The sequence below is a fragment of the Balaenoptera physalus genome, assembly GCF_965194825.1.
Source record: "Balaenoptera physalus genome assembly, chromosome: 2".
Classification (NCBI taxonomy): Eukaryota; Metazoa; Chordata; class Mammalia; order Artiodactyla; family Balaenopteridae; genus Balaenoptera; species Balaenoptera physalus.
Window position 1 is genome coordinate 50,217,645 of NC_138883.1, and position 23,028 is coordinate 50,240,672.

Here is a 23,028-nt window from a genome sequence, read left to right on the forward strand (position 1 = left end):
TTTCCTTTTCATATCCTTTATCTTTTTTTTCTTATTAAGTTTTAGTCTTATTAATTTGCAGGAATTCCTTTAGATGTTAGGGAGATTAACTGTGTAGGAAATGAGTTGCAAATATTTTTTCCAGTTTGTTATTTGCCTTTTGGCTTACCTTGTGGTGTTTTTCTTTGGTATACATTTTTAAAAATAGAATTTATCAATCTACATTTTATATCATAGTAGAAAGGTCTTTGTACTCCAAAGTTATAAACAGATTATTTTATGGTTTTATTTTTTACATTTAAATATTTGACACATCTTGGCTTTAGCCTAGTGTAGAGTATACAGTATGGATCCAACATGTTTTTCTAGGTGGCCCATTTGTCTGGTTGGGAAACTTTTTACTGCTGTCATTCTTGTATTATCTTCCACATGCACGTGGATCACATTTCTGTTTGCCTAGCCCAGAGATCACAACTCAGATGCCTGTAGAGACTAGGCAGGTTACATAAAAGGGTGAAGAGTGCCAGCTGGGGTGTATAGCCAACTGGAAACGGGATGGCATATTTTTCTAAAGAGGCAGCCACTACCCCACTGCCTGCTGATTATTCCCCTGCAGGAAGCATCAGGGCCCAGTGTTGCCAGATCTTTGTCAAGAGAAGCTGAAAATCCAAATTTTTATATGAAATCTCTTAATTTTAAAATATTAACAACAGTTTAAAAAATTTAAATATAGCTTTGGTTAAACAAAATGTGTCTTCAGACCTGATTTGACCCAGAGAAGGCTTCTAACCTCCTTAGCCAAGAATGAAACTTCCCATTAACAACTTTACTCTCCTACAAGAAAATACAATCACAGTCCAGTAGTTTGACAGCCTAGCAGTTTATAGCTGGAGTTCAGGAAGAGAGAGAAAAGTAAATACACTCTATATAAGCCAAGATCTTTGCCCTCACTGATGGAAAGATTGGAGACATACAAGCATTTCCCTATTCTACCTTTATCCCAAGTATTGTACGTGGGAATGTGGATGTGGCCATTTATTAGAGATATTTTTTTTAATTGAAGTATTTCTGATTTACAATATTATATTAGTTTCAGGTGTATAACACAATGATTCAATATTTTTTATATATTATGCTCCACTTAAACTTATTAGAAAACACTGGCTATATTTCCCCGTGCTGTACAATATATCCTTGTTGCTTATCTACTAGAAAAGATTCTTGATTCAGTGGATACTTGGATTAGAAAAATGGTTGAGTGGATACTAAGTTTTCCAACTCTACCATTATGATTTTGCCAAAATGACAAAATGGTGCTTGTTTTAAGGTAGGATAATTGCTCTGCTACTGATCTGGAACTGAAGCGTGGCACAGACTTTTTTTTTTTTGGCACCCTGTTCTTCCTTTCCCTTCCTCACTGCTAGTGGCTGGCAACAATGTATTGTAATTCACGTATATTCTCAGCGTCTTTAGTGGGATGAAATTTACGTTAATGATAAAGTTTCCAGAGTTTTCAACTCAGGAAAGCTTAAGGTCTGGGGATCTTTTTTGGGTTGCTAATGAGTATGGCTGGCCCCAAGGGCGGATCCAGGTTTTTGCGGCGCCTGACACCTCCACACCGCCACAGTTTGGAGGACACCATTAAGAAAACAATGCAAAAATATGGAAAGCTTTACCAAAACGGTATGAAATTTTTGTGAACACATAGGGGCTCATGCAAGTGAAAGACCTTTAAGTTCAAGCTTGATTAACGTTGCCATCTGCCTTTTTTTGCCCTACTGTGTGCTAAGGGCTTCCCACTCCTCACTTCCTTCAGTCCCCACAGCACCACGCTATGAAATAGTTACATATACAGAATACCCGTGTAGAACACAAATACATTAAATATCTTGTCCAGCCGGAAAGCCCCTTTCTCTACAAATCCCTATACTGCTTCCCATGACGGAGTCCTGGGGCTCGAGGAGTGGCATCGAGTCAGGATTGTCTCGGGAAGATCGAGAGGAGGGAGAGTGTGTGTAAAACGCAGTCAGTGAGTTGCGGAGTCTGTCTGGAACGTGCACCCAGCAAGCGCCCAGGAGACGCGCACTCCCGCGAGGAGGCCTCCGCTCCCGGCCAGCCCCTTTGCCAGCTCCGCGGCGCGCATGCTCCGTGCGGGGCTGCTCCAGCTATACTGGATCATGAGCGCGGGGCGGAGGGGGCTGGCTGAGCCGCGCTTGCTGGGACCCGGAGCTTGGCGGCGGTCCTGGGGCGCTGTGCGCGGCTGCTGAAGGGGCGGCGGCGGTGGTGGTGGCCAACAGTGTGCGCGCCAGTGTGGCTCTCTCGCCCGACGCGCGCGCCCGGCCTGTCCCCAGGGTCCTCTGGAGGTGACTCGGGTGGGCCGGGCAGGGCGGCGTTGCCGGTTGGGAGGGCGGAGATGAGGCGATGAGGAGACAAGCCGCCGCCGCCGCCGCCGCTCTCTGCCTGCCGCGGCCGTAGCGGGAGTCCGAGCAGGGGAGAGGCCAGCTGTACCCCCGCCGGGTTGCGAACCCAGACAAAGGAGGAGGAGCCGCCCGAGAAGCGGGCCAGCGCCGCCGGGAAAGGAGGCCGCCGCTTCGGTCGCAGCCGGGGGCCGTCCGGGTTCACGGGCCGCCGCGCTTCCTCTGCGGACGCTGCACTAGGCGAGGCCGCGGGGCCGAGGAAGCCGCCCCCGGAGCCCCCGCCCGCCCGCCCGCCCGCCGGCGCCGCCTCCGAGCCGCCTCGGCCGTAGCCGCGGCCCGGGCAGGAGGCGGCGGCGGCCGGCGAGGCGAGGCGGCCCGTGCCCTGCCTGTCAGGCCACCGGCCCGGCCCGTTTCGGCCCGCGGGCCGCCCCCGATGCGGAGGCGCTGCCGCCGGGGCCATGCAGCAGGCGCCGCAGCCGTACGAGTTCTTCAGCGAAGAGAACAGTCCGAAATGGCGGGGACTGTTGGTCTCGGCCCTGCGGAAGGTCAGTGCTGGTGCCTGTGCGGCCTCGGGGCCCCTAGGGAGGTGCCCGGGCTGAGGCGGGAGGCAGGCGGGCGGGGCGCGCGGGCCGCGGCCCCTCGCACGCTCTTACGGGGAGCTACACGCCCTCCCCGCGCTCGGGGCCCGCAGGCCCAGCACTTTCTCCGGCCGGCGATGGGGGCGCGTGATTGCCTGCTGCGTCCAAAAGGACGTTTTCTCAAGTTCTTGCTTGGCCCCGGAAGGAAGGTTTTGTTATGATCATAAAACTGGATTTCACGTTGCAGTCATTTCGTCAGGCGACTTCCGCTGTTGACCAATTTGTTGTCCTCAGGCTGGATTCGGGCAAGAGAAAATCCCGCTGGTATTTAGACAGTTTCTAAAACAAAAGCACATTTCTAGCCTGGGTAATTACTTTTAATTAAGTTCCTTGGGGCTGTTCCCTTAGGCGATTTGCTCGTGAAGGGTGTCCACTCACTTAAGAGGTGGTAACTTTTTTTTTTGTAAGATGGATGTGTTTCTCGAGAAATGTCAGTGAGCCATGATATTGCTTTTAACAATTCTTGAGGTCAATTTAAAGTGCCTCCTCCCTTCCTGCAAAAGGCGTCCCCCCTGTTTACGAGAGATTTCCCTTGTAGCATTTGGTCGGTTTCTTCACTGAGTGCAGTTTAGCACTTAGAATCATTTTAGGGGGACGAAAAAGGAGCAGCTCATAAAAATGAATGTTTTAAGCTTGGGTGCATCACTAGGGTGCATCTCTCCTGTAGATGGTGTCAGTTTTCGTCTGCATTTAGGTAATAATCATACTATCATTTTTATAATAAAACCTTTTGTAAGGTCAAGACATTTAAAGAGTGTAAATGGGTGCAGGAGAAGATACCATACCTACTGAGCGTGGGTTTTCCTTGCCAGTGATGCAAACTTAGTCCCTTCTACCTTTTGTGGAAAATAACCAAGAATAAATTTTAAAATAATAAAGAAAGAATAAACATTAACTTAAAAGACTGCCCTTGGAAAATAAATCTTCATACATTAAATTTCTACAAGTGAAAGGAAGTAGTATATTAAGTTAAAAACATTTTCCTCGTGCATTCAGAGTTTCAGATTAGCCATTATTTTCATAATTCTTATGAAGAGATACTGCCTCCCTTGGGCCAAACATCAGCTAGTATCTTTTTAAAGAATTTGGTGGAGGTGGCTAGGAGCAGCTAGACAGTTATCATTTCACAGGTATATTAGGTGTTAAAAGTATTAAATTGACCTTCCTTCTGTGGGCAACCCGATTCTATAAGGAGAGGGAAAGAAATGGAAAGTGTGCTGAGTGGTGATAATGAAAAGCAAGGGGGGAAATGCTTAGATAGTAATTAAATCTTCCACCAGTGTGAGTACAGTTATCAGGTAAGCCTGTATTGTTGGCAGTGTGAAGTAGGTCTCCACCTACTAGTATTTTCTGGTAGCAAATAGAATTTGAGTATGTGTTGCATAACTTATTCAGTAGGTAGCTTTGACCCTAATAATCCGTCATGCACAAATACAGTTTTATATCTTCAGGTTAGCCTGGAAACAAAGCCAGCGTTAGCATCCAATCCTAGTCCATTGCTTTGAGTCTGGTATTTTGCATTTATATGTTGTGCTTGTTTTCTTGGAACTCAGATGCCTTGTAGATCTCTATTTTCTTATTCCACAGTTCTTGTATATCCTTTGCTTATGGAATAAATACAGCAAAGGAAATCTGGTCTTTTGAGGTGAATTCAAGAAGCAGTTTCTATTTAATTGATTAATTTACTGTTATTCTAGAATTGAGGTATATTCCCATGGAAGACATTTTTTATGTTTTTGGTGTTCATAATTCAGATTATGTTCAGTTTTGTGGTATTTGTGGTATTGCGACATGTAGGTTTGTAGTGCTTGCTAAGAGTTTTAGTTCTTAAAGAGCTCAAGGTTCACTCTTTCTTTGAAGGATGAGTTAAATTCTGGTCTATACTTGCCACCCTTGTCTTTGTACAAGGGATTCCTACCACTTATGGGGAGGCTCTGTCTTCACATTCAAGGCATCTAGAATTTGGTTTCCTTCTTCCAGCTGACCAGATTGTTACAAAGACTGCTAGGATTAATAGTAGAAGCAGCAATAGTATTAGACTACTAAAATTTTTCTCCTCCAGTTGGTGTTGCCATCAAACATGTGTACGCTAGTTTCATTTAACATTTATTGAACACATTTTAGGTACTTGGCACCAAGCTGGATCCTAAGAATACAAACATGAATAAAAGTAAAGGCCTTGCTCTAAAGGTGTTTACCACTTAGACTGAAAATTATAAACTTTGAGGTTTTGGTTTATGTAAATGAGATAGCAGTTATGAGCTCAAAGTTTTGTAAGGAATATCTCTGTGTGTGAAAAGAACAAGGTTGTTTAATTAACTCTGTGAGGTTAGTTCACTTGGGCATCTTGATGGAACCTCCAAAACTGTTAAAATATAATTTTCAGAAAGGTAAAGTCACAACTCTCATACCAATGTGAACGAACATGTATCAGTAATTTTGATTCAACTTACTACTTAATGAGGGAACTCATGAGATCTTAGACCCACTTCAAATGAAAATTGGAGGAGGTAGATATTTATAGGCAACTTAATAAAAGAATATTAAAGTAAGATTTTGGGGTTGGACACAAAATTTGTTAATGTCCTACAAGAACATAAGCAGTAAGTTTGGGATTGTCTTTCCTGCTGATTAGATTTTGCCTCTGTACCAGACAAAAATCTCTAAGTTAATATGATCAATTTGTAAAATAGCCCAGTCAGTAGAAAGTAATCAAAGGTTCAAGCATAGCACTGCACTGAAGAACACCTAGTTATCTCTTTTGCTTATTTTCAAGTTTTGGCTGATTTTTCTGGAAACCAAAAAATACATATATTTGACAAAGTTACTATTACTGACTGAAAACACAAGGGATTTTTTTAAACCAGCATTAAATATTCATTTCACTAGAAGAAACACGAGCATTGAGAAATAGATTTAAGGAAAAATAATTTTGGAAATAGAAATGTGTTCTTTAACTGTTTGTTTTGTTGTGCTGTTGTTCTTTAACTGTTAAAACAGAACTTCACCAGGACATTTAAGTACATACAGAAGAACTACAAAGGGTAAAGTAGAGCGAAATGACACCACTAATGGATAACACATGCATTGTTAACATTACCGCTAAATTATGTATCTTTCCTAAAAGAGCCAGAGCCATAAATGTCTTCATCACTACTCCCCGGGAAGATTGAAGCTATCATATTACTTGCAGGAAAAAAGAGTGTGGGATATATTTGTAAATGCAGCTTATTACCTGTGTCTTTGAAATGCCTGTGGTACTTTGTGCATGTGCTATTCGATTGTATGCTGAGAAAAATCAGTGTAGGCATTCTATATATGGGAAACATGCCTTAAAATCATTGTAGCAGGTTTTTTAGTCCCTGGTATTTCCGTGGTAGATGCCTTTTCTGTAAGGCATTATTCACCAGGCTAGCCAAGGAAGAGAAAATGTCTGTTGTCTTATTATCTGTAGTTACAAATGTCACAGAGAGCTAGAAAGAATTGGTAGTATTACCTTGTTCCTGAGTCTAATTTCATTCAGGTTAAATATCGACGTCCCACCTCAACCATTACAGTTTGCTCTTAGATATCTGTTCAAATTCAAGAGGTGTGAATGTTTGAGTTAATTAATAGCAGTCTATGGCAGGGGGGGAAGAAGGTTGAGGGTTTTGATTCAGAAATGCTTTTGTGAAATCTGAAAGATTCTAGTGTTTATGCCTTTGTACTAATATCTCTTGGAACTATTTTAGAAGATTGTGCTGGATCTTTCCTGGGGCCCAGAAGAAAAGCATGGGGGTCCTTTGAGAAAATGAAATTGGTGTTACTGACATAAGAAGGTCAAGGAAGGCTTCTTTAAGGAAGTAAATTTCATGCTGAGTTCTGGAGGATATATTCAAACTTTATTGAGTGCCTCCTGTGTGCCAGGTGCTATTCTTGATACTGAGGTTGTAGCAAGGCCTTGCTCTCATAAAGCTTCCATTCTAAATGGCTGTGGCAGAGAGGCCTGGGAGAGACAGACAGTAAAGAAGTTAATTATCTGAAAGATCAATAGAAATTAACAAAACAAAGAAAGGGGGAGAAAGGATTTGAGCCCTAGGGAAAGGTAGGAACATGACTTGATTTAAAGAACCAAGACCAAGTGAAAAGGAGATGAGGTCTTCCCTGGTGGCGCAGTGGTTAAGAATCTGCCTGCCAATGCAGGGGACATGGGTTCGAGCCCTGGTCTGGGAAGATCCCACATGCTGCGGAGCACCTAAGCCTGTGTGCCACAACTACCCAGCCTTTGCTCCAGAGTCTGCAAGCCACAACAACTGAGCCCGTGTGCCACAACTATTGAAGCCCGTGCGCCTAGAGCGCATGCTCCACAAGAGAAGCCACCACAGTGAGAAGCCTGTGCAACGCAGCAAGCCTGCGTGCAGCAATGAAGACCCAACACAGCCAAAAATAAATAAATAAATAAATTTTTATTAAAAAAAGGAGATGAGCTAGTTGAGAGACTCTAGTGTAGACCCAGGTTAAGGTCTCTACCTGTGAATAGGAAGGCCTATAGGGTTATTTATGTGACAAATTAATTAGATGAACTTGCTCAAACTTGCTTCTTTGAAAAGATAACTCCAACTAAAAGGAATAGGAGAAACTATGATTTTTGTGACATGAGACCTGTTTTGGATTTCCTAAAGCCACTGAATATAACAGTAGAACTCTAGGGAGTCATTTGGAATTATTCCAAACTAATAATGCCCCAAACTGACCCAAGGGGTTCAGCCAGAACTGGATGAGCGTTAGGAATGCGTTTTAACTTGCTGCATTTAGCTTCCTCTCAGCCATGATTTAGTAGTCTTCTTCTGTTTTCAGTTTAATTTTGGTATGGTATATTTGGAGCAATAATATTCCATTAAAGTGTTTTATGCTGAGTATCCAAAGCATTACTTGTTACCACTTGACATAAATCAAGTATATATCTTTTATATTAACCATGGCCTTTCTTTCAAGGGAGCAGTAGTTTGATTATATCCTCTGTTAGCCTGCATAGTTGAATCAGGAAGGAATTTTAATGGAAGTAATGGATTTAGCATTGTCTCATGGAGTCGTGTTAAAAATGAACAACCTAAAATTCTTTTTTTTTTTTTTTTATATTTATTTATTTTATTTTTGGCTGTGTTGGGTCTTCTGTGCGAGTTGGGTTTCTGTGCGAGGGCTTTCTCTAGTTGTGGCAAGCGGGGGCCACTCTTCATCGCGGTGCGCGGGCCTGTCACTATCGTGGCCTCTCTTGTCGCGGAGCACAGGCTCCAGACGCGCAGGCTCAGTAGCTGTGGCTCACGGGCGTAGTTGCTCCGCGGCATGTGGGATCTTCCCAGACCAGGGCTCGAACCCGTGTCCTCCGCATTGGCAGGCAGATTCTCAACCACTGCGCCACCAGGGAAGCCCTAAAATTCTTTTTTTAAAAAAATTTATTTATTAATTTATTAATTTTTTGGCTGCGTTGGGTCTTTGTTGCTGTGTGCGGGCTTTCTCTAGTTGCGGCAAGAGGGTGCTGCTCTTCATTGCTATGTGTGGGCTTCTCATTGTGGTGGCCTCTCCTGCTGCGGAGCACGGGCTCTAGGTGCGCGGGCTTCAGTAGTTGCAGCACGGGAGCTCAGTAGTTGTGGCTCGCGGGCTCTAGAGCGCAGGCTCAGTAGTTGTGGCTCACGGGCTTAGTTGCTCCGCGACATATGGGTCTTCCCGGACCAGGGCTTGAACCCGTGTCCCCTGCATTGGCAGGTGGATTCTTAACCACTGCGCCACCAGGGAAGTCCCTCTTTTCTCTTTTTTTACATAAGAACATATAGTAAGTAGAAAGCTTTTGAAATGTGTAAAGTGTTATGCACTTCACGTTTTAATGTGTACGCAACACAATGAAAATAACATCAAGATCTAGATATGAGCAATACTATGATCTCCAAGTAAAGTTTTCATTACCCCAGTTTTCTTCATTAAAACACTTTGTAAACTCAAATACTACTTTTTACTTACATAGCACTTTGTAATTTTTTCTTAATTGACCCATTAGCAGCATTTAATAGTTTATCTCTTCCTCCTTTTTGAAATCTTTTCCTCATTTGTCTTCCAGGACACCAAACGCTGCTGGTCTTCTCCCTCTCTGACTATTCCTCCTAGTTCTTCTCCTTTGTTGATCTCCTCATCTTCCCATCTACATCATCCTGACCTCCCTGGAGCTTAGTCTTTGGACTCCTGTTTCTATTTACAGTAGATTTCTTGGAGATCCCACCCAGCCTCATTGCTTCACATTTCATCTCTATCTGATGGTTTCCAATTTATAATTCTGGCTCAGGTGTCTCTCCTGAGCTTGGATATCCAGTTTCTTTCTTAACACTTCCACAAAGATGTGTGATAGGCATCTCAACTAATACTGAACTCTTTCTCTTCCCCTGAAAACTTGCTCCTTTTGTAATATTTCCAACATTAGTAAATGGCTACTCCATCATTCTAGTTGCTCAAAATATCGAGTTATTCTTGAATTCTTTCTTTTATAACCCATATCTAATCTGTCAGCAAATCCTTCTAGCTCTACTTCACACTATAGCAATATTCAGTCACCATTTCTCACTCTTCCACTTGTACCACCTGGGAACACTTTGGGAGTATCAGAGTAGCCTCTTAACTGGTCTCCTCTCTTCTACCCTTGCCCCATTCAGTCTTTTCTCAACACAGTAGAGATAAGTGGGATCATGTCACTCCTTTGCTCAAACCTTGTTCAGTGCTTCTCAGAATAAAAGTCGAAGTCCTCCCAGTGGCCTGTTAGGCCCTCTGCAGTCTGGTATTTCCCCCCGCTTCTCCTTTTACCTAACTGACCTCATTTACTGCTGACCTTTTTTTGCTCTACTCCTGCACCACACTGGCTTCCTCGTACCTCCAACACATAGATATGTTCTAGTCTCAGGGCTTTTGCATTGTACTTGGAGTTTCTTCTGCCTAGAACAACCTTCCTGCAGATAAAAACATGAGTGGCCCTTTTACCTCCTATAAGTCTTCAGACAAACATCATCTTCTTGAAGAGGCCTTCTCTTGCAGCCTATCTGCACCTCCTGCTTCCTGGACATTCATATGTAAATGTTCACAGCATGTCCCAATCCAAGCTTATTATCATCTTCCCTAAACTTATGTCTCCAGTGTAAATGATACAGTACTCAGTTCTCAAGCCAGAAACCTAGGAACTTAGGCATCATCTGTTCCTTCCCTCTCACACCAGGTTCATGTCTAATCAACACCGAGTCTTGATTCGTTCTCTTAAAAGGAGTTTTCTAACTTTTTTGCTATGTATCCCAAAAGAATTTTGAAAAATTTGTACATTTTTATGTTGACATCTAAAAATTTTCATCTTCAAGTTTAAATAGTTTCAGAAGATACAGTTTTATATGTTTTCTAAATACTGATGTTTTAAAATAAAATAGGGGCTTCCCTGGTGGCGCAGTGGTTGAGAATCTGCCTGCCAGTGCAGGGGACACGGGTTCGAGCCCTGGTCTGGGAAGATCCCACATGCCGCGGAGCAACTGGGCCCATGAGCCACAAGTACTGAGCCTGCGCGTCTGGAGCCTGTGCTCCGCAACAAGAGAGGCCACGATAGTGAGAGGCCCGCGCACCGCGATGAAGAGTGGCCCCCGCTTGCCACAACTAGAGAAAACCCTCGCACAGAAACGAAGACCCAACACAGCCATAAATAAATAAATTAATTAATTAAAAATAAAAATAAAATAAAATAGTCCCATTAGTCTTTTAAATGTACCCAATATACACTACCAAATGTAAAATAGATCGCCAGTGGGAAGCAGCTGCATAGCACAGGGAGATCAGCTTGGTGCTTTGTGACCACCTAGAGGGGTGGGATAGGGAGGATGGGAGGGAGACAAGAGGGGGGAGATATGGGTATATATATATACGTATAGCTGATTCACTTTGTTATAAAGCAGAAACTAACACACCATTGTAAAGCAATTATACTCCAATAAAGATGTTAAAAAAATAAAAGGGTAAGGTAATTAAAAAAAAATGTACCCAATGAAATACATACTGTTCATCCTTTTAAAATATACATGACAAAGTGATTTTTTAATGGTTGGAAATTTACATTGTTCTTTTTCCTCTGTGAACTTTTCATTCTAGTTTCCCCACATAATTATATTCTAATATAATATTTACTTCTATGTTTAAAAGTCTTTGATTGATCCCTCCTTTGTATTTGTACTTCTTTGCAACAACAAAAATGTCTATATACTGAATTTTTAAAAATTTCCCCAATGACCATAAAGCTTTAAAACTTCCTTTTGGGTTGAGTTATTAGTAGTACTTAGTTGGTCAAAAGAACATAAATGTCATGAATTTTGAAAAATAATAATCATAAAGCACCTGACTTGAAAAATGACGTGTTACCTGGTCTTTAAAGTTATTCACTTTTTCATTTTCTAGATTTTCTAGGACTAGTCAAATGACTAATTATTATTACTGCTACTTTTTCACTTTTTTTATTTAGAAGTACCTTGTTTAGTCCAATATATCCAAGAAAGATTGGGAAAATAAAAATAGTATTAACTTCAATATACCTTAGCCATGACTATTTACTCATAAGATGTATTTTACCTTATCACACTCTTTAAATATATTTTCATTGAATCCTTGGAGCTGTAGATCTAGCTTATTGTATTAATTTTCTGTTGCTGCATAACAACTTATCAAAAACTTGGTGGCTTAACACAACACACATTTATTATCTCACAGTTACTGTAAGTTAGAAGTCCAGACATGGCTTAGCTGGATTCTCTGCTTTGGGTCCCATGGGCTGAAATCAAGGTTTTGTCTTGGGCTGCAGACTCATCTGAGGCTCGGGGTCTTCTCCCAAGCTTATGTGGTTCTTATCAGAACTCATTTCCTTTCAGTTGCCTGTCTGAGGCCCTCAGCTCCCAGAGGCTGCTGCCATTCCTTGCCATATGACCCTCCCTATAATATATCAGTTTGCTTCTTCAAGGCCAGCAGAACTGCATCTGCTGCTGTCAGTTGTCTCACACTTCTAGACCTTCTTTTGAAGGACTCACCTGATTTAGGTCTGGCCCACCCAGGATAATCTCCCTTTTGATTAACTCAAAATCAACTGATTACAGACCTTAGTCACCTTTGCCATATACGGTAATATTATCATAGGAGTGATATCTCATCATATTCACAGGTCCTGCCCACATTCAAGGGGAGAGGAGTGTACAGGGCATGTATACCAGGGGTGGGAATCTTGGGAGCCAGCCACCTTAGAATTCTGCCTACCACACTCACTATTTTATGGAAAATATCCCCACATAACCTAATTGGTAAAGTCAATTTAGTTGTCAAGCCAACCAGCCTATTGTATTTATCTTGTTCAGACAAAGTCTGACTTTATTTTTCAATTCAAATGAATGTGTTAATACATGTCACATGCCAACCATCTCACTTCTGAATTCTAATTGTAAGATAGAAAGATAGATAAGGTGTGAAAACTTGCTTTGAATTTTTTCTCCTGAATGAAATAAGGTGATGTTGCCTGTATTTAGTTTTGTTTGTTTGTTTATTTATTTATGGCTGCTCTGTGCAGCACGCGGGATCTTAGTTCCCTGACCAGGGATCAAACCCACACCCCCTGCAGTGGAAGCGTGGGGTCTTAACCACTGGACTGCCAGGGAAGTCCTATTTAGTACTTTTTAAATATGCTTTCTTTTCTTTGTTCTCATGAGCTTTTCCCCGCATTATAGTGTATTTTTTGACAGTAGGCTAGGGGATAGAAGAAGCAAGGTTAAATGAAAAATATTTATCATTGTCTCCTTGTTTTGTGTCATAGAATTTATTTATTTATTTATTTATTTATTGCACTGCAGAGCAATGCACCATAATAAGATTCAGGATAAGTAGGAGATCTGCCTTTCTTCAGTTAAGTGGGAGGAGGGCAGTTGTGGAGAGGTAGGAAAGGAGAACCTGCTTTATTTACTCCTTGAGTGCAAGCACCTTGCCGGCAGATCTACTTGAAGAAAGAGTGCATATGGTAGTTTTGGTAGTATGCTGAAGGACATGGGTATTTGGCCCAGGGAGTCTTAAACTTTGACTGAATAAAACATATTTAGTAATAGTGATCTTTTCCCCAGGTCACAAGGGAAAAAGCCACTATTAATTTTTTTCAATTTTATTTTTTTCTCCTAAGTTTTTCTTACGTCTGTGGTACGTGCTGCAGTTTATTTGCTAATGAGTAGTGCAAGATTGTAAAGTAAATTGACAAGAGATATAGAGGTTGTACAGGGAGAACTGCTTATGATACATTTTGTTTTTACTTACAAACATGTGCCTATAGTTTTTAAGTTTTATAGTCATTTTTATTAACATTCTTCTTGCTTACTACGATGAAGTGTAAGTATCTTAATATTTTATATTCTTCTAAGAGCACTGTGACGTCCAAATGCTCTGCCACTGGAACAAGTTGGGAACCATTGATCTAGCCTGTACTTTCTTGGCCTGATTGTATGGGAAGGTACTTACAGTTCATTTGCCATTTCATTCCAATCAAAGAAAATTTTAATGAGAAAACTTTCAGTGTCAGCTAATAGTCTTTCCTGTATGTTTTGATTGTTTTATGGTAAGCCCTTACCTAATATTAAGCTAAATAGAATGAGATTCCTGGCCTGTACTTTCTGCATTTTAAATAAACCCACCTTGGGGACTTACCTGGTGGTACAGTGGTTAAGAATCGGCCTGCCAGTGCAGGGGACACACGTTCGATCCCTGGTCCGGGAAGATCCCACATGCCGCGGAGCAACTAAGCCCGTGCGCCACAACTACTGAGCCTGCGCTCTGGAGCCTGCAGGCCACAACTACTGAGCCCGTGTGCCAACTACTGAAGCCCGCGCACCTAGAGCCTGTGCTCTGCAACAAGAGAAGCCACTGCACTGAGAAGCCCGCGCACCGCAACGAAGAATAGCCCCTGCTCGCCGCAACTAGAGAAAGCCCGTGCGCAGCAAGGAAGACCCAACGCAGCCAAAAGTAAATAAATAAAATAAATTTAAAAATAAATATATAAATCCACCTTGAAAACCTGTCAAGAAAGCACCTAATTAAGAACACTAAATCTAAGAGGGAAGTGAATATTAATAGACAGTGGGAATAGAGGAACATACAGTGGGAATCCCCTCATTTATAATGTTATATGGGATAACTGAGTCTTCAGGTACATATCCAATGAAATAAAACCAAAGTTAATGGAGTTCTTAATTTTTCCCAGTCTCCAAATTTCAGCAAGTCCAGGGAATCTGTTTGCTACCATGAATTTATTTAGCAGCTGTTATTTATTATTTATTTAGCTGTTTACTGAGTGCTTTCTTTATGCAAAGCATGGTGCTAAATTACTTTTGTGTTAGGAATAAAGGAGTGGGGAAATAGGAAGAGACCAAAAACAGAAGAAATAGTTCCTGACCTTAATGAGTTTATAGTGTACAACTGTGGTTTCAGTTCTTGATTATACACCCTGATCAGAAAAATGCTACCTCAGAATATTAATTTTTATATTATTTTATATAACTTATTTGAGAATTAACATACAATAAACTGCACATATTTAAAGTGTACAGTTTGATAAGTTTTTATGTATGTATATTAAATGAAACATTCATAATAAAGATAGTATATCCTTCAGCCCATAGATTTCCTCTTGACGCTCTATAATTCTCCCTCCCATCCCTCCTGACCTCTAATCCACAAGCAATCACTGATTTGCTCCCTATCACTATAGATTGCTTTTTCTAGAATTTTTTGGTAATGGAATCACACAGTATATATTCTTTTTTTTGCCTGGCTTTTTTCACTCAACATAATTATTTTGAGATCCATCCATGTTGTTGCATACATCAATAGTTCATTCCTTTTTATTGTTCAGTAGCATTCCATTGTGTGGATATACCACTTTTTTTTTTTAAGATTTATTTATCATTTATTTATTTATTTATTTATTTAATTTATTTTTGGCCGCGTGCAGTCTTAGTTGCAGCATGCAGGATCTTCGTTGAGGCATGCAGGATCTTTTGTTGCGGTGTGCAGGCTCTTCGTTGTGGTGCCCGGGCTTCTCTCTAGTTGTGACGTGCGGGTTTTCTCTTCTCTAGTTGTGGCACACAGGCTCCAGGGCGCGTGGGCTCTGTAGTTGGCGGCACGCAGGCTCTAGTTGAGGCGCTAGAGCTCAGTAGTTGTGGCACGTGGGCTTAGTTGCCCCGAGGCATGTGGGATCTTAGTTCCCTAACAAGGGATCGAACCCACATCCCCTGCATTAAGGCGGATTCTTTACCACTGGACCACCAGGGAAGTCCCCACTCTTTTTTTTTTTTTAATCCATTCACTTGTTGATGTACATTTGGTTTTCCTATCTTGGCTGTTAAAAATAAAGCTGCTGTAAACATTTGTATACACGTCTTTGTATGGCCATATATTTCCTTTTCTCTTGGGTAATTACCAAAGAGTGACTGGATCAGATAGTAGGTGTGTGTTTAACTTTTTAAGTAACTGTCACACTGTTTTCTATTTGAACTGTTGTACAGTTTTACATTCCCAGCAGCAACATATGAGAATTCCAGTTCTTCCTGCTAGCGCTTGGTATTTAAATTTATTTCTAGCCATCCTAATAGGGCTATTATACTGGTATCTTGTTTTAATTTGCATTTCCCTGATGATTAATGATGTCAAGCATCTCTTCTGTCCTTATTTGCCATCCATATATCTTCTTTGGTGAACTGTTTGTTCAGATCCCTTGCCCTTTTTTGTTAATTTGTTTGATTTCTTATTGTTGAGTTTTGAGGGTTCTTTATGTATCTAACTATAAATCCTTTATATACAAAGATTTTCTTTCAGTCTGTAGTTTTTTATTCTCTTAATATTACCTCTTTAAAAATAGCAATAAATCGTTATTGGGATTTTTTTAACAAAATAATTTTTAAAAACAAAAAACCCCACATGTAAACAAGAAAGTAAATAAAGTTAGTTGGCATTATTATATATATATATATATATATATACATCCAAGGATCAAAACAAATTCTGGGTTAACATTGCATAATCCAGTAAAATGTTTTGAACGATCAATGTTCATGGTAACTGTATTTAATACTATCAATAATGATACCTTATCTTTGAATACTATAAAATAGTTATGGATTATAAACTATATAGTTTAGGTTTTCATTCTTCCCACGAATCCATATGCCACATGTATACTAGTCCTAAAATGTATTTATGTTGTCACTATTAGTCCAAAATATCCGTCATCCCAAATTAACCAGGTTACAATTATATGATCTCCATAATTTTTATGGTGAGATGTGCTAGAACCCATATATGACAACTTCATTGTTCAAAACTAACCTAATTCTAAATTCTGTCTAATCTGCAACTTATTCATTTCTTCTCACTTTCTATATATACATTAAATACTATAGCAACTTCACCTTAAAAAGTATAGCTAATACATTAATACACATTTAGTTAATAATTTCTGACAGAGTTATAGTTTATTTACCAAGAAAAAATGCTAATTTTTATTTTAAAATTTAGTTCAAGTATTGTCATAGTAGTGTTATTTAATTGAGAATGATGGCTTCAACTTAGAGCATTCAGTGTACACATTAATATAGTTTAAAATTAAAGAATTAAATTATTCCTATGGAGAAAATCTCCTCAGTTCTTAAAAGAAAGACGAAAATATATTGTTTTATTACTATAAAATGTTATTAGTTCATTGATTCACTGATTATATTCAATTCACTCTTAATATTATCTTTTGAAGAGCAAAAGTTTTAAATTTTTATAAAGTTCAGTTTATCCATTTGCTTTTTTACAGACTGTGCCTTTAGTGTCTAAGAAATCTTTGGTCAACCTAGGGTGACAAACTTTTTCGTCTATTTTTTCTTCCAGAAGTTTTATAGTTCTAGGTTTTACATTTAGATCTATGATCTATTTGAGTTAATTTTTATATATGATGAGATAATTTTGTATCTGTTATGTTTGGTTTTTTTGTATATGGTTATCTGATTGTTCTACCATCATTTATTGCAAAAGCTATCCTTTCTCCTTTGCTAAAGGCCTTTGCACCTTTATCAAAATCATTTGTCTAGCAGACGTAGAGAATGGACTTGAGGACACGGGGAGGGGGAAGGGTAAGCTGGGACGAAGTGAGAGAGTGGCATGGACATATATACACTACCAAATGTGAAATAGATAGCTAGTGGGAAGCAGCCACATAGCACAGGGAGATCAGCTCGATGCTTTGTGACCACCTAGAGGGGTGGAATAGGGAAGGTAGGAGGGAGACACAAGAGGGAGGAGATATGGGGATATACGTATATGTATAGCTGATTCACTTTGTTATAAAGCAGAAACTAACACACCATTGTAAAGCAATTATACTCCAATAAAAATGTTAAAAAATAAATAAAATTTGCATGAACGAGCAAAAAAATCATTTGTCTATATTTGTGTTTTTATTTCTGGATTCTCTATTCTGTTGCATTGGTCTTTTTTCCTATCTTTTAAAAATTTATTTATTTTATTATTTATTTATTTGGCCGTGCAGCATGCAGGATCTTAGTTCCCTGACTAAGAATCAAACCTACGCCCCCTGCAGTGGAAGGGCGAAGTCCTAACCACTGGACTGGTAGGGAAGTCCCTTTTTTCCTATCTCTACATCAATACCACACTATTTTGATTACTGTAGCTTTATAAAAAATCTTGGAATCAGGTAGTTTTAGCCTTCCGACTTTGTTCTTTTTCAGAGTTGTTTTGGTTATTCTAAGACCTTTGTATAGCCTGTCCATAGGAATTTAAAAATTAGCCTGTCAATTTCTACCAAAAAACCCCTGGAATTTTGATAGGGATTGTGTTGAATTTATAGATTATTTGAGGGAAATTGACATCTTAACAATATTGAGTCTTTAAACCTATACAGTTTAAATTTTCATTTATTTAGGTTTTTAAAAATTTCTATGAGCAATATTTTATAGTAGTTAGTATATCTTTAGGATGAAATTTGCTGCTTTTTCTTTTTAAATTGAATTTTAACTCTTACAACAAACAAAACTTCCAGTATTCTTAATTGGTGTTTGAGGCACTTGCATCCTTGCAGAAATCTTACCAGTAGAATAAAGATTTTGACATAAGTAAATGAACAGACTGTGCATCCAGAGGGATTTATTTCTACATTGTACCAGAAACGCAAATGTTAGTTGATTGAACAAGTGCACTAGCAAGATTTTTGTGTTTGATTGTGAGTATGGAGAACTGAAAAAATATATATATTAGGAAATAACATTTCCAAAATTTGTCAAACCTAGTGTTTATCAATTAAAAATAAAGCTTAATGCTTTTATATGCATCTATGCATGAATCTATAGTATTATGACTATTCTGTTTACAGTGTGTGTATAAGGAAGTACCTTCTGGCAATTTGAAAATATGGTGTAACTAAAATACAGGTCTGACTTGTTAATCTACTGCTAAAGATTGAAAATTATTTTAATTGCTCTTTTTCTGACCAGTCTTTCAGAAAAATCTGAAAAATTAGTTTGTTCTGATGTGGTAATTTTATGTTGACTGTCTCTCAGGGTGCTGAGATACTAAATACTGTGAAAGTACAAAATATGGTTATCTTTCATTGTCATCTTGATGTCCTTATTATTTATGGCTGGCATTTTAACACTGTATATTTGTTTTTATGCTTTTCATATTTTCAGTTTAACAAGTTTAGCATAAGAAACTCAGATGCTCAGTGTTAAGGTTGTTTTGTAGGTTATTTACTAAAATCATAATCATAGAAAAAAATCCATTAGACATTATCTTAATTCTCATGCACAGTCATTTTTACTGATTAGGGCCCTTGGCTTTTATGGAAGGATGTTATAACAAACAGCCTTATGAACTCCAAGCTGAACTTCCAATATAAATGTTTATTTTATATTTTTAAAAATGTCTTTGTTGATCTAATAGAAATACATGGTAGGATGTAATTAAGTTTCCTCTTGTTATATGAAAGAAGTGCAGGTTGTAAGAGGAAATATTTATTTCTCCCAAATCTATTTGGAATTTCTAAAAAAATATAAAGCCAGGTTTTTTGGATGTTAGTCCTATATGAATTTCTAATTGCCTTATTTAAACTCTTCTTATCCAGACTTCTTCAAAAAGTAGTTTTTACTTACTGTCTCCAGTTTCATGTGTCCTTCCTCTTTCTCACTTGCCTACTTATCATGTTTCCTTGTAAATTTCTTTGTATTTTATCAAAATTATTCATGGGAAAAAAAAGATAAATAGCTCTATAAGGCTTGTTATGATAAAGAGCATTACCTCCTCACTATTCACAACATTTTTTGCTTCCTAGAGGCAGCCCCTTTAATTTTTCAAAGTGATTCATTTCAGTATTCTGTGTCTCTAAGGAAAAAAAGTGCTTCTGTTGCTACTTATGACTTTTCTGTTTTGGGCATTATCTGTTGATTTCCTACTCTGGAAGGTAAGGATTTAATATTTTTCAATACACATATACATTCCCCCTCCAACCACATATACTTCCTGTCTCTCCTCCCACCCCATGGTTATATCTTAATTTTGGTTGGATCAGTATTCAGAGTTTATAGTATTATGACCATAAATAATGACCATATACTATACTATATGTTATTTATAGTTAAACTGCTTTTTCCTTACTACCTAACCTTTTACTTTTACTGAAGTTAATAATTGTCTTGTTTTCTTGTTTGTGTATTTTCTATGTATTTATTAATTTAAGCTCAAACTCTCTACCAGTTGTTTAAATATCCTCTCAAGAGTTTTAGGTCCATCAGGTACTCTGATAATTTCATCTTCTTGAGATAGCTTCTCTTAGAGCCTTCTGATCTGCTCTAATCAGACTGGTGACCTTTATGCGTGTTGTACAGCTCTCATCTTATAATTTTCCCTTACTTCATCCTGGGCATTCCTTTGGCTTTTCTTCTGTATTGGTTCCTTTGTTTCTTTTTTTTTTCCTCAGAACTGTCATCACTGTAGTTCTTTTTTTTAAAATAAATCTTTATTGGAGTATAATTGCTTCACAACACCGTGTTAGTTTCTGTTGCACAACCAAGCGAATCAGCCATATGCATACATATGTCCCCATGTCCCCTCCCTCTTGAGCCTCCCTCCCACCCTCCCTATTCCACCCTTCTAGGTCATCGCGAAGCACTGAGCTGATCTCCCTGTGCTATGCTGCTGCTTCCCACCAGCCAACTATTGTACATTCGGTAGTGTATATATGTTGATGCTACTCTCACTTTGCCCCAGCTTCGTGCTCCCTCCCCATGTCATCAAGTCCATTCTCTATGTCTACCTCTTTATTCCTGCCCTGCGACTAGGTTCATCAGTACCACTTTTTTTTTTTTTTAAGATTCCATACATATGCGTTAGCATACGGTATTTTTTTTCTCTTTCTGACTTACTTCACTCTGTATGACAGACTCTAGGTCTATCCACCTCACTACAAATAACTCAGTTTCATTTCTTTTTATGGCTGAGTAATACTCCATTATATATATGTGCCACATCTTCTTTATTGATTCATCTCTAGATGGACACTTAGGTTGCTTCCATGTCCTGGCTATTGTAAATAGTGCTGCAGTGAACATTGTGGTGCATGTCTCTTTTTGAATTATGGTTTTCACAGGGTATATGCCCAGTAGTGGGATTGCTGGGTCATATGGTAGTTCTATTTTTAGTTTTTTAAGGAACCTCCATACTGTTTTCCATAGTGGTTGTATCAATTTACATTCCCACCAACAGTGTAGGAGAGTTCCCTTTTCACCACACCCTTTCCAGCATTTATTGTTTCTAGCTTTTTTGATAATGGCCATTCTGACTGGCGTGAGGTGATACCTCACTGCAGTTTTGATTTGCACTTCTCTAATAATTAGTGATGTTGAGCATCTTTTCATGTGCCTCTTGGCCATCTGTGTGTCTTCCTTGGTGAAATGTCTGTTTAGGTCTTCTGCCCATTTTTTAACTGGATTGTTTGGTTTTTTTGATATTGAGCTCCATGAGGTGTTTGTATATTTTGGAGATTACTCCTTTGTCTGTTGTTTCATTTGCAAATATTTCTCCCATTCTGAGGGTTGTCTTTTTGTCTTGTTTATGGTTTTCTTTGCTGTGCAAAAGCTTTTAAGTTTAAGTCCCATTTGTTTTTATTTCTGTTACTCTAGGAGGTGGGTCAAAAAAGATCTTACTCTGATTTATGTCAAAGAATGTTTTTTCCTATGTTTTCCTCTAAAAGTTTTATAGTGTCTGGTCTTACATTTAAGTCTTTAATCCATTTTGAGTTTATTTTTGTGTATGGTGTTAGGTAGTGTTCTAATTTCATTCTTTTACATGTAGCTGTCCAGTTTTCCCAGCACCACTTATTGAAGAGGCTGTCTTTTCTTCATTGTATGTTCTTGCCTCCTTTGTCGTAAATTAGGTGCCCATATGTGCATGGGTTTATCTCTGGGCATTCTGTCCTGTACCATTGATCTGTATTTTTGTTTTTGTGCCAGTACCATACTGTCTTGATTACTGTAGCTTTATGGTATAGTTTGAAGTTGGGAAGCCTGATTCCTCCAACTCTGTTTTTCTTTCTCAAGATTGTTTTGGCTATTCGGGGTCTTTTGTGTTTCCATACAAATTGTAAGATTTTTTTGTTCTAATTCTGTGAAGAATGCCATTGGTAGTTTGATAGGGATTGCATTGACTCTGTAGATTGCTTTGGGTAGTATAGTCATTTTCACAATATTGATTCTTCCAATCTAAGAACATGGTATATTTCTCCATCTGTTTATGTCATCTTTGATTCCTTTCATCAGTGTTTTATAGTTTTCTGAGTACAAGTCTTTCGCCTCCTTAGGCAGGTTTATTCTTAGGTATTTTATTCTTTCTATTGCAATGGTAAATGGGAGTGTTTCCTTAATTTCTTTCTGAGTTTTCGTTGTTGGTGTATAGGAATGCCAGAGATTTCTGTGCATTAGTTTTGTATCCTGCAACCTTACCAAATTCATTGATTACTTCTAGTAGTTTTCTGGTGACATCTTTAGGATTTTCTATGTGTAGTATCATGTCATCAGCAAATAGTGACGATTTTATTTCTTCTTTTCCAATTTGTATTCCTTCTCAATTCCTTCCAATTTGTAGGCTTTCTCTAGTTGGGGCGAGCGGGGGCTACTCTTTGTTGTGGTGTACGGGCTTCTCATTGTGGTGGCTTCTCTTGTTGTGGAGCATGGGCTCTAGAGCACAGGCTCAGTAGTTGTGGCGCATGGGCTTAGTTGCTCCGCAGCATGGGGGTTTTCCAGACCAGGACTCGAACCCATGTCCCCTGCTCTGGCAGGTGGATTCTTAACCACTGCACCACGAGGGAAGTCCACCAATAATGTTTTTTATGAGCCTTCTTGTACATGTCTTCTGGTAAACGTTTGTGCTTATTGCTCTAGAGCAGTGCTGTCCAATTGAAATATAATATTAGCCACATATGTAATTTAAACTTTTCTCATAGCCACATTAAAAACATAAGAAGACACAGATGAAATTGATTTAAATAATGTATTTAACCCAATAAATCTAATCATTTCAGCATATAGTCAACATAAAAATTATTGAGATATTTGACATTTTTTGTGTGTGCTAGATCTTTGATGTCTGGTATACATTTTACTCTTATAGCCCATCTCCAGTTCAGTAGAGCTACATTTCAGGTGCTCAGTAGCCACATGAGGCTAGTGTCTACTGTATTGGACTGTAGAGCTTTAAAGAATATAAAATATTGAGTAGTAGAATTACTGGATCATAGGGTATGCTTATCTTGAACTTTAGTAGATGATGGCAAAGTTTTCCAAAGTGATAGAGCCATTTTGCACGCCTTTGGCAGTGTGTGAGAGTTCCCATTTTTCTACATAATCACCAACACTTGGTATTATTACACTTTGGGT

General features: G+C 39.1%; 1 protein-coding gene across 4 annotated transcripts in view; it reads left to right on the top strand.

Moving 5' to 3' along the window:
- Positions 1–2,723: 2,723 nt before the first annotated feature.
- Positions 2,724–23,028, top strand: part of SOS2 (SOS Ras/Rho guanine nucleotide exchange factor 2) — a 100,551-nt gene continuing 80,246 nt past the window's right edge. For all 4 annotated transcript variants that reach the window (XM_082452065.1, XM_082452067.1, XM_082452066.1 and 1 more), the window contains exon 1: positions 2,724–2,941. In XM_082452065.1, coding sequence (XP_082308191.1) covers positions 2,855–2,941 — 87 coding nt within the window. In that variant the 5' untranslated portion in view covers positions 2,724–2,854. The remainder of the gene's footprint in view (positions 2,942–23,028) is intronic.